Raw genomic sequence first — 11,296 nt, forward strand, 5'->3', positions numbered from 1 at the left:
CCGTGATATGAAAACACCCAAGGATAACACCGGACAATGTCGGGAATAATTGAGAGAACAAGTTGTTTTGAAACAAATGTAATGGTACAGTTTGAATAATAAAGCAAAATTTACAGCAGATACGCTTGTATGGTTTCGATCATATACACTTCAAAGAGGCTCCTAATATCAAATTAATTCACTAAAGAATTCACATTATGTGTCAAAGATAATTTGTCCGTTAACTTCAACAAAGCAATATCACGTACACAACGACTAAACATACAATACTGCTAAACATAACTAACAGACAAAGGTAAGTTTTACTATTCCTGAGATCGGAGTTAACGGTATTGAGATACGATGTGGCAGCATGGTAATAAAGTAAACATGCACTGATTGAACATTATATTCCTTTCCTTGGATGTCTTTGGGTTCGTAGAGAATAAGGAACTCCAGAGAAAAGAACATGCAGAGGCAAAAAGATGCCCATGTAAGTTGGATAGAACTGTTTAGATTGCAAATTCAATTTTTGAATCACTGATTCTCAAAAGACTGGACTGTGGTCTTCTTGACAAGGGCCGGAGGTGAGCACAACATTATCCAGTCCGATCTCTCCTCCCACACCCTTCCCTCGCTGAGCTTCAAAGATGACCTGCAAGGTAATCAGCAGTGTCATTGCAGCTTTATGTTTTACATCATTGTGTTGTGAGGATCATGGGCGCTCCAGGACTTCAAGTTTCCAGGTTCACAAAAGTAGTGTGTGTCTGGTGTTTTATGAAAGAAAAGACTTCACCTTTAAAGGCTGTGTTTCGATGCATTAGAATAATCAGCTATGTAATTTTATTGTCCGATTTTTTGTCTTTACATACTTTTTTTTTCTTGTTTCAATCAAATTTTGCAGTCATTTTCATTTAATCGTTGTTATGTTTCATGTGAACTCGTAAACTTCAAGACACTTATTCATTTACATACATTTCAGATATTTGTGTCACATGTGTGAGATAAGTCACTATACTAGAATTCAAACAGTTTTGTCATTTTGGCAGTATTTATCATGCTGAGCTAGATGGTGGTTGCAAAAACTTGCAAAAAAATCAGTTTATGCCAGAAACAGATTACTTGCAACTTGCATATTGTTGATAAAAGAAAGAAATTGCTCACAGTTTGTGGGGCCGCCCCTGTCCAGGCCACAGTGAGAAGCTCTGTCTGCCAGGCTTGATCTGTGCTATGATTCTGCTCCCATACAGGGTAAGCAGAATTATCCAGGTGCACCCTGAGAGTCCCAACATTATGGCCCACCACGCGGTAGTCAAAGGTGAGACAGAAGCTGCCCTGCTGGACCCGGTCATTGAGCAGCAATTTCAGCTGGGCAATATCATCCACCTCTCCAAGGAGCCCACTCATGGACATGTAATACTCCTCACCTAAATGCAATTGCAGAGCTCATGAGTAGGGGCATGTGGCAGTGACATTTTGCTCAAATTGATAATTTTGTGCAAGTTAGAAGCAACTTTTTTTATGACACTTTCTTTGAAAGTCGGATTGAATGACTGAAGTTTACTTCATAGTGCATAAGGTGCTCAAAATAACAGCAAAAACTCAACAAAAAGTCCAACAATATTCCTGCCATATTTTTATTCGAGCCTATTACAACATACAAAAAAAAGAAACCCAAACTTGATAAACCAGATCATATTTTTCTGGCCAGTGGTATTTTTGTTAAAACAAATGTGTATCTGGCGACAGTGGGTAAGTATCATTAACGTTCATATCTCTAGAGGAGAAATACAGCTACTCAAACTGAAATGACCTTGATACAAAAAGCAGTGTAAGATAAGGAGATCATCAATATCAAAAAAAGGGATCGGTCATTTTCCTACCATTGTTGTGGTAAGCAACGCTCCAGTCAAAGTCATCAGCCCTCTCCTGGACCCACTCACATGCTCCTTGATCAAAGTTGCAGTCAATGATGAACTCTAGTAAGGGAAAATAGCTCATTTTCAAAATTAACCTGTTACCATTCATTAATTTCTGAAATAAGGTAGATATGCATATTTTTTTTTACCTTCCTGGACTGGTTTTATTTGTATTTTTTTTACATCAGTGGCTGGACCAAAAACGGATTCGAAGTCATCTGATACTGCATTTCGAAGAAAAGGGGGAGAACATCTGTATTTATTTTCAGTTTTGCATGCTTAAATGTCTAGAAATAGAATTAATAATGTCATCCCATAAGTTATTTTTTCAATAGATTCCTCAAATGTCTGTTACCTTGAAAAAAATCATAATAGTAATAATGAGGCAAAGATATTTCACATACTAAACAAAAGCCACAAAGGGGCTTTTAACCAGCAAGTTTAGACTTGCCCTGCTGTCACTCATGTCTTCAGATGGAACGACAACTTTAAGATGTAGCCCTCAAGCATTTTAAAGCTTTTGTAGCAAACCACCCCTACGCAGGACAGCTTTAGACAGTTAGACAAGTGACAGCTGGGGTTACTGAACCTGCACAGCCAGAGTAGGCTAGTGTTAGAGAAGACTCCACTCCTGATGACAGGCTTCCCTAGTTGGAGTCAAGTCTGTTTGCACAACAGCTGTTTTGGGTAAAACATAATAAAAGGCTTCGTAACCTTCCTCACCCTCCTCCCAGGAGATGGGAAGCAGGGCCAGGATGGGTCGTATCCCTCAGCTTTCACATGCCAACAGAATGAAATTCCTCCCTGGAGGTGAACGATGTCTCAGGGCCTGTCTTCTCTTGCTATCTGAGTTCTTACACAGACACGGGTGTTTTCATAAAGATCGAGATTAGTGGTGAAAGGTAACCTCATTCACAGGCATTGCAAGTGAGACTCAACGCAGTTCATGACCACACTACCCACTCCTCTTCAAGGAAACTAGTTTCCTTGTTACTGAGCTATTCTCTCAGTGGACTTTGATTTCCCCCCCTTATAGAAATTCAGAGTTATATTTGTTAGGCAGTTTCTCTAATCCATCAGTTAACTCAATTTAGTAAACTTTAAAGTTATAGTAGCAAAAATAAAAAGGAAAGCAATACATCAAGATAGATAAAACATAAAGTAATTTCATTGCTTCGGCTTGTGGTTCATAATTGCTAATACATTATGTATTAATTTTGAATTTATTGATATTTAAAAGACGCATCTTATCTTATCTTATCTTATCTTATCTTATCTTATCTTATCTTATCTTATCTTATCTTATCTTATCTTATCTTATCTTAAACTTGACAGCCTCTAGAAATGTGACAGTTACACCTATGGAAAACAAACTACACAGGTATAAGATCAACCGTTCACCCTCTGGAAAATACCTTCAATGTTTCTTGGTCTTTTCAGTTGTTTAAATTTCCTTTTTATCTTTTTTTTACTCCAGGGCAATCAAGAATTAAAAAAAAAAAGAAAAACGTTAAATTGAACGGGCAATATATCCAGAGCCATTCATACTTTTAGAAAATCAATTACTGTGTGGAGAAAAATGAAACATACTGAAAACATCTCCTCTTGGATTAAGCTGGTTGTGTTCGTCATCCTCTGCCTCCTGCTCCTCCTCTTCTTCCTCAGGAGACACTTCTTCCTGTCTCTCCTCTATTGGATTTCCAATGTAGACCTCTCCATCATAGTCAAAAGGCTGCTGGCGGATCTTTGGAGGGGGTGTCACAACTGGTTCAGGAATAATGTTTTTGACATCTTCATTTTCAACTTTGCCTCCCAGAATGCCAGGCCTCACTGGGGAGTCTGGGATGGCTACAGGTAGGGAGAGGAAATTGATGAGACATGTGGAAATGCAATCAGGAATGATCTACACTATTGTACATGTCTGGTTTCAAGTAGGTTTTATCTGTTTTTCCAGCACTGCAGTGAAGACAAAAAGGAATATAACACTACATGCAAAGCATCACATAACGTATGCCCTTCCATATATTGTGATTAGTTTTTTCAACTGCACATCCATGAGATCAGAGTATGTAATATGAGTATGCTCTGCATTGCTAATGTCAAGCTTCCTGTGTTTTGCAGCAACATTTTTGGTTATGAGTGAGAAAGAGAGTTAGAGGAGGGATTCCGCAAAAATATCAGGGGAAGGGAGATGATTGGGGATGCAGGGCAAGTTAGCAAATAGCAGAAGCAAAGCCTTGGATTCCACACAGTCTCACCATTGAGGAAATCATCTGCACTGCCTTTTTCTCCATCCCATGACCTCTGATAAAAGGGCTTGACTACAAAAAATAAACGCACCTTCATTTACACCAAGATCCCTGACCTCTTTTACTTAAATCATTTCACTATATATTGTTGGTTCAATGTGTATCGCACTACCTTCTTTGACAAATGACCAACAGCATTATATATGGTGGTGTATTTACACAGGTGTGTTAGCAATCTGAGTTCCTTTTACTAACATCTGCAAAGAGGAGCGGGATTTGACTGCAGGAAACCAGCCTTGGCAGGACTACTGATGGTTTTTACGTCAAAGTGAAATATGTAGCAGTAAAACTTCGCCTGGCTTTTCAGGGGAGCTGTTCAAGAAGTTACGAGATCTTTTCATCTCTAGTGTGAAGTTATAGAACAGATAAAATAGGTGCCTTTGTATTAATACATTGAAAAATTTCCATGTGGCGGGTTTTTCATATCTCACCGGAGCATTCAAAACCATTGCCTCTGAATCCAGACTTGCACCTGCACTTGTAGGATCCTTCAGTGTTCACACAGATGGCATGGTGGCTGCACTTGTGCGTTCCAGCTATGCACTCATCGAGGTCTGGAATTGCATAATTGTCTATTTGTAATGGAAGGATCATGCGTGATTGTTGATGATTCTTAGAATTTTTCTCGTATACCTTACCTACACAATCATATTTGCCATCGAGGTATTTCAGATCATAGCCTTCCTGGCACTTGCAGTAATAGCTGCCAAATGTGTTGACACATTGTCTGTTGTACGGACAGAGATTCTTCCCAGTAACACATTCATTAATATCTGCAGGGAATCAAAACAGGTGATGCTGCAATTATCAAGTCACTCCATAAGCAAAAAAATATGCAGTGAACATTTAAACAAATTTTGGAATAAGAAAATAAATCAATAAATAACTTTCTAGAGTCCCGAATGGGGGTTACACAAACACTAATGTTAGCTGTAATACACAATACGGTGCATATTGCAAATTATGGGTAACACATGAAGTGATGACAGGCCTCACTGCAAAGCAATGAATTAACCTCCAGTTGCCAAAATAGAACAATGTCCCAAAGGTTTCTTCTTACTTCAAAAATAGCACTGAAGCCAGCACAGATGTTTAAATTCACTTGATAAAGTTAAGGGATCTTAAGGTGTGTCCTATTAATATTGTTGTCAATTTATTTCCTTTTTTCCAATGTATTCTTCTTATCTGTCTTACCCTTCCCTGACTATTCAAAGAGAACTAATTTACAGTAAAACTTTCTATTGTTTAGGTGAGCTCAATCATAACAATTCCTCCCAAGCTTTAACACATTAATATTGCAATTAAGTATTGAATCCAACCTTAAATTGTAATGTACAAGAGTTTTATAGTGCCTGGAGAATAGCAAGGCACAAAGAATGCTATTGAATAATACTGTGTATGATAGGCAAAGTAATCTCTAAGGCTGTATGGGTTGTTTTCTTCTAAAGACTGAATGTTGAAGTTTAAGCAAGACCAATCCTGATCTCTTCTTGTATGATAAATGAATACAGCATATCTCTCTTACCACAGTCTTTGCATTACATGCAACGTTAGCAGAAAACTCTTATCCTACCACCATTATTGGTATGTCAGATGTGCTCAGTTACAGCTGAGGCAGGTTTGTGGTTGTAACCGGAGCCTAATTGCATCCATCTGATTTACCAGCCAGGCATGCAAAAGCCATATAATAGAATATTTAGAGTTTTCCACTACACATAAACTCTTAATCCACAGGTTCTTAGCCAAGTCCAGCTCTTTCCTCTCTGTCTCTTCTATTCAGAGGGAAGTCTGTTTCTTTATTCTTACAATGAGCCTAGGACTATTTCAAGTTTGACTTTCTTTATATCTGTCACTTTTGGTTGCTCACCTACGCAAGTCCTCTCATCTTGTGCAAGTTGTAGCCCTGCAGAAGGACAGAGGCAGCGAATCTCCCCATGTACTTCCTCACATCCATACTGACAGTGAGCAAGAGAGCATGTCCTTGAATCTACATAAAACATCAAACAAAGCAATAGCGAACAAGTAATTCCACAAAAGCAAACTTAGCAATGTCAATCATGTTTACTGAACAAACGATGGACAAGACTCACTGGCACAGGATCCATCGGGTAGTAAGGTGTATCCATTGAGACAGTAGCACTTGTAACTACCAAATGTGTTCATGCAGCGATGTTCACATGGACGAGGTATCAGGCCACATTCATTCAAGTCTGGGAAAAAGAAAATGCTTCAATAATGTCACTTGCGGCACAGATATTAACAATATAGCCTCTTAAATAGTGATCTATTTAATACAGGGAAAAATCAGGCTAGAATTACAGGCTAGAAATGTGACCCACCTTGATTACATGTCTTTCCTGCATACCCCAGGAAGCATTTGCATTTGTTGGGGCCAACACACTCGCCGTGCTTGCAGCCGTGCTCACATTGTGCTGGTAAAGTATTTAAATTGTGAAGAAAAAAATAGCAGCAATATTGGTGGTTGGATAACGATGGACCACAGTCAAAACCACACATTTTTTTTTCATTGTTCAAGCAAGGTTTTTCAATCTAGACTATTATTCTATCCACATTTTTGTGCATAGGAAATCATCTTTTTTTGGAGAAAGTATGCCAGACCGCAGTGTCCTCAGATTCACCTTTTGGGATAATATTTGGAAAGTTAACAAGAAACCTGAATTCAGCATAGTGGTTGTGGATGAAATAAAGGAAAAATAAACCAATATTATATAAAACATTTCCTGTCACTGATTGAAAATTAGTGGGACAATCAACTGAAACCTTTCTTACCTTCACACTGTCCCTTACTGTTTTTCTTCCAGCCATAGCAACACTCTAGTCTCCTGCCATAGCGACACACACCTGGTTGGCTGCCAGTAAGAACTTGTCGGTATTGCCTTTGTAGAAGAGAGAGAATGAGAAGGTAAGATGCATAGATTCTTTGTCATGGCAAATTTTAATTGACAGCCTGCAACATCCGATATTAGAACTGGGCTTCGAGCAAAATTCTGTCTTAAGAACGAAAAAGAAAGAGACAAGGGGAACTTTAATTTATATATATACTTGAGTTTGGTTATGTAAGAAAATAATCTGTTTTCCACACAGTCCATGCCGTCACTTGTTTGCTAAAGTGCTGGTTTTCAGGCCACCTATGGTTTAACTTGCAGTAGTGTGACAAACCAAACATCAACAAAGCATCCTCTTATCGGGCTCCCTCAGTGATTAAAGAGAGGCTCCCCATGGAGCAACAGGCAACTGACAGGATGTTCGGCTGTGCAAATGGAGAAAAACACACAAATCAGACCCTTTACGCAGTTTGACGTTCATACATCATAAATCACCTTCGTCAGTCTGCACTGAGACTGAAGTGTCACATTGCTCTCAGTTAATTGTAAAAATGTGTTTATTAAGGTTCTTATTGCAATTGGTTTGTAAATGCCTGGATAATCAATGACACCGTTTCCTTCGGCACAGCATCCTATAATATTCCCGATGTTTGGGTTTCATAGGGACGTCATCCCATAAGCGGCCTCGGCTCCAGAGAGACTGGTTTTAGGAGGAATGTGAGACTCGATAGAAATAAACCAGAATAGCCGACAGGAGAGAGGCTCCTAAGTGTGACAGGTGCTCTGCGGTCATGTGCTGCATTTAGCTGACACACAAACACAAGTCCATGGTAATCTGTGTGGTACCGAGGGCCATGGGTACATACCATCAGAATTGTTTTCCTGGAGAGTTTTAGCACATATTTCAGTGCAAAATCCAACTCCTCAATGTAACATTTTTGGGTACCTGAATTACTCAGTTTACACATATTAAAATCATCAGTGGGGACCGATTAGACAAACTTGTTGCTTATGTAAATGTAAAAATGTTGTACTCAACTGCAAGCTAAAAAAATCTGAAATCTAAAACACAGTGGCACAGAAATTCCTGAAGCATACTTAAAATATCAAATATGTGAATATATACTTAAAGTATCTAGGGGGACAGTAGTTCCTAAGACCATATGATCAATGTAATTTATATTGTAGTTTTTCTTTATTTTTTATGTGACCAACAAACATACCTGGATGCATTTTTCTGATGTAAATTAGCTTCACCAGATTGCTAAAGGAATAGTATTGTGTCATGCGTTTTATGAAACAGCATCAAGTAAATGTTTACACTGGCACTCATCAGACACAGTGTAAAACACATAAAAACAATATTAAAAAAATTAGATATTATGTAAATAGATAAAGATATGATACATTCTTCAAAACCTTTGTCTGAAAAGTATTTTAAGGTTTTAAAAAAATGAGGTAAATTTCCTCCTCTCAGGTCCAAAGTATCAATAGGAAATAGTCAAATAACATACAATTACCTCGAAAATGCCCAGCTAAAGTTTACACAAGCGTATGTGGAATTCTCTGTTGACTTACCTGAGGGCTCCTGCACAATCACAGATGTGGATCAGGAGGAGGAGAACACTGACCAAGATGAATGGCTTCATGTCTCTGATCGTGAGCAGCCTGAGTGTTTTGTTCTTTGACTTCTGTGGCTGCAAGATCCAGCTATTGCTCCTGGGTGCTTACGCTCATTAAAATACCAAGGCAGGAGCACCACTCAGAGTTAAGCCTTTGCACAGCGCTGTATTTCATCTATATCCAAGGAGAAAAAAAAAGAAAGAAAAACAGTTACTCAGTGTCCCATAATTTGCTCCTTAGACTTCCACTGAGACTGGAAAGCGGGGCTGACACTTGGTGAAATGACATTGCGGAGTGAGGATTACGCTGTGACTTCTTGAAGTAGGAGTGGGTGGGTGTGGGAGTGGGCTGGGGAATATGTTTAGGGGTGCTCTGCTCTTCCCTGAAACTCTAGACCACATGGATGCTTTTGTAGAGTCTGATGAATGCAAAAGCAACAATTTAAGCCGCAGTGAAAATACCACAACCCATTCAATTGCTATATTTTCTTGTTATATTCTTTACTGTTATATGGGTTTATACTATATTCAAGGTTCTCTGTAGCACTGATGTTTGCCCCGTCCTGTTCTTTTCTCTTTTTTTGGCTGGATAATTAGCTACATCAGCTAATTGTGGAAGTCAGGCATGTATAGGCCTGTCATTAGCAGCTGTAGCTCTCTTTGATGCCCTGCTCTCAGGTAGCACATAAAATTTTGCTGTCTCATACATCCTAACTCTGAGTGTAGCCATAAAGTTGTTGAATGAGTTTTCACACTTCAACATCTGGTCCAGTTCTCCAGTGCTTCCAAAAAGAAGGGCAGACGATATTTCAAGTGAAAGCAGCATACTTTAGTTTGCATTTGGAGTTGTTGTATGTGTGTTGTTGAAGCACTATTTGATGCCGCTTGTTGTCATCAAATCCTTCTTTGACATTACTTCTAAGGACCATTTTTGGGGTTCAGTGAAACCCCCCCTCCCCCCACCTACCAAACATCCCTGAGCAAATCATTGCTTACTCTGCATTTGTTATAAAAACCATGAACACAAACTAGGATTGGTTTTGGGCAAATAAAAAAAAATATTTTCATTAGACACTCATCTTGCAGATATTATAAAATATTAAACAGATTCAAATATGGAGTCATAATTCTGAATAATCTCATAGCACTTGCTAGCGACTTGTGTAAAGGGAAGCAGGGGAAGCACAGAAGATGTGTAGATGTTTGTTGTTGAATCAATACTAAGACAAACTGACACAATGATCATATAGCTACACTGGTTTGCAAGTAGCTTTGCAATATGAAACACAATCGTGACACCTTCAAGAGAACTTGTCCGTGGGGACCACATGAAGAAAATTGAACCCATCTGAATGTGTGTGGTTATGTTTCCTAAATTATGGTGGCAAAGATGATCCGTCAGAGGAGGAAATTTGACACCAGGTTTGTGTCTGTGAATCAGTGTAACAAGATCCTGATTTGCAAAATACCATGAAGGTGTGAGATAAAGTTCAGTCAATGTATGTTTTATTATTTGCCTCCTGTGGACTGGGTTATTGTTGGTAGATAAATTGCAACAAATTCAATTTTTAGCTTCACTTACAACCAGCGAATGATGGAAAAATGTTTACAGAATTTGGACAGCATCTAAAACAAAAGCAGTATCTCTATATGACAGAGTAGTTTTTTGGAGGTAGCAAGGTTTTTACAAGCAAGATTATTCTGGAACTAATACATATTTAATTTTCCATTCTAACAAGCATTTGTAACACCTCACCTGTTTGAACTGTGTAGCAGCGACAGGAGGGACGAAAGTCAATTCTTGGTTTTGAAAGATGTTGCTTTTCTGTCTGAGACACAGAGCAGCTATTTATCATTCCTAAGACAGGCAGGCATCATTTGTGAATTAATCGGCAAATTCCATTTTGGACACAATCTATGACTATTCATTCATAGATATTATTCGTTAATTTACTTTTGGAATGTTAAAAGACTATCCAGAGAGTTTATTTCTTCAGAATTGAGGCGGCGTCCGTCAATCATTCTGCTGGATCAAACTTTTTATAAACATATCAGTACCAGACTTCATGTACGCCTCAATGCTTTCTTTTTCTCCAAAACAGACGTTGATAATCAAATTTTCTACATGACATTTAGTGGTTAACATAATGACATGCTGGGGCAGAAATACATGGAGAATTTTGACAAAGCAATAAAGACATTAAATGAAAACATCTTGTTAAAAGTGTATTCCCAGGTTATATTCTGCAATTCTACATAAGACATATAGTCAATGCATGATTATGACCGTGGCACTGTCAACTTGCATTACACTAGTATTATTCCCATGTGTAAGATAATAAACAGTACAGACTTAGACATTTTCCTGTCTGCAATGTAATCCGCATTCTTATTCATTCTTATTAATCACAAGTATTTCAAAAACTTTCGCATAAACTTTCTTAGAAAATGGTTAAAATACTTTTTTTTTTTTTCTGTTAAGAACCCTGCATGACAAATGTCTGGCTTTGTGTTTGATTTTTACATTTAATCTGAACCTTGTGCAAATGTTAAATCTTTATTCTACTTCGTGAATCCCAAGTTGCATGGATTTTAGTGGAGAACAATTTAAGGAAAGTGGA

General features: G+C 38.3%; 1 protein-coding gene across 2 annotated transcripts; it reads right to left on the reverse strand.

The window, feature by feature from the left end:
- Positions 1 to 94: 94 nt before the first annotated feature.
- Positions 95 to 8,947, reverse strand: egfl6 (EGF-like-domain, multiple 6). 2 transcript variants are annotated; one of them, XM_086145624.1, is made up of 13 exons: positions 8,632 to 8,947; positions 6,998 to 7,104; positions 6,547 to 6,639; positions 6,298 to 6,417; positions 6,075 to 6,194; positions 4,846 to 4,980; positions 4,639 to 4,761; positions 4,157 to 4,219; positions 3,489 to 3,746; positions 2,048 to 2,122; positions 1,863 to 1,958; positions 1,144 to 1,406; positions 95 to 634 (listed from the first exon to the last, which is right to left on the reverse strand). In XM_086145624.1, exons 1-13 carry the CDS (start codon positions 8,700 to 8,702, stop codon positions 527 to 529), a joined length of 1,632 nt encoding a protein of 543 aa, XP_086001750.1. In that variant the 5' UTR covers positions 8,703 to 8,947; the 3' UTR covers positions 95 to 526. The 2 variants fall into 2 exon arrangements, with proteins under 2 accessions (XP_086001750.1, XP_086001751.1); XM_086145625.1 differs by lacking the exon at positions 4,157 to 4,219.
- Positions 8,948 to 11,296: the final 2,349 nt, after the last annotated feature.

This window comes from Fistularia commersonii, chromosome 4 (genome assembly GCF_037954325.1).
Source record: "Fistularia commersonii isolate RoL2024-O1a breed Wild chromosome 4, RoL_Fcom_v1.0, whole genome shotgun sequence".
Taxonomy (NCBI): domain Eukaryota; kingdom Metazoa; phylum Chordata; class Actinopteri; order Syngnathiformes; family Fistulariidae; genus Fistularia; species Fistularia commersonii.

Coding starts and splice junctions, on each gene's coding strand:
- egfl6 (XM_086145624.1), bottom strand. CDS start 8,702: ATGAAGCCATTCATCTTGGTCAGTGTTCTCCTCCTCCTGATCCACATC. Junction 6,195..6,297: donor ACCCGATGGATCCTGTGCCA/GTGAGTCTTGTC, acceptor TGTTTTATGTAG/ATTCAAGGACATGCTCTCTT. Junction 4,981..6,074: donor AGATGAGAGGACTTGCGTAG/GTGAGCAACCAA, acceptor GATTCCCTGCAG/ATATTAATGAATGTGTTACT.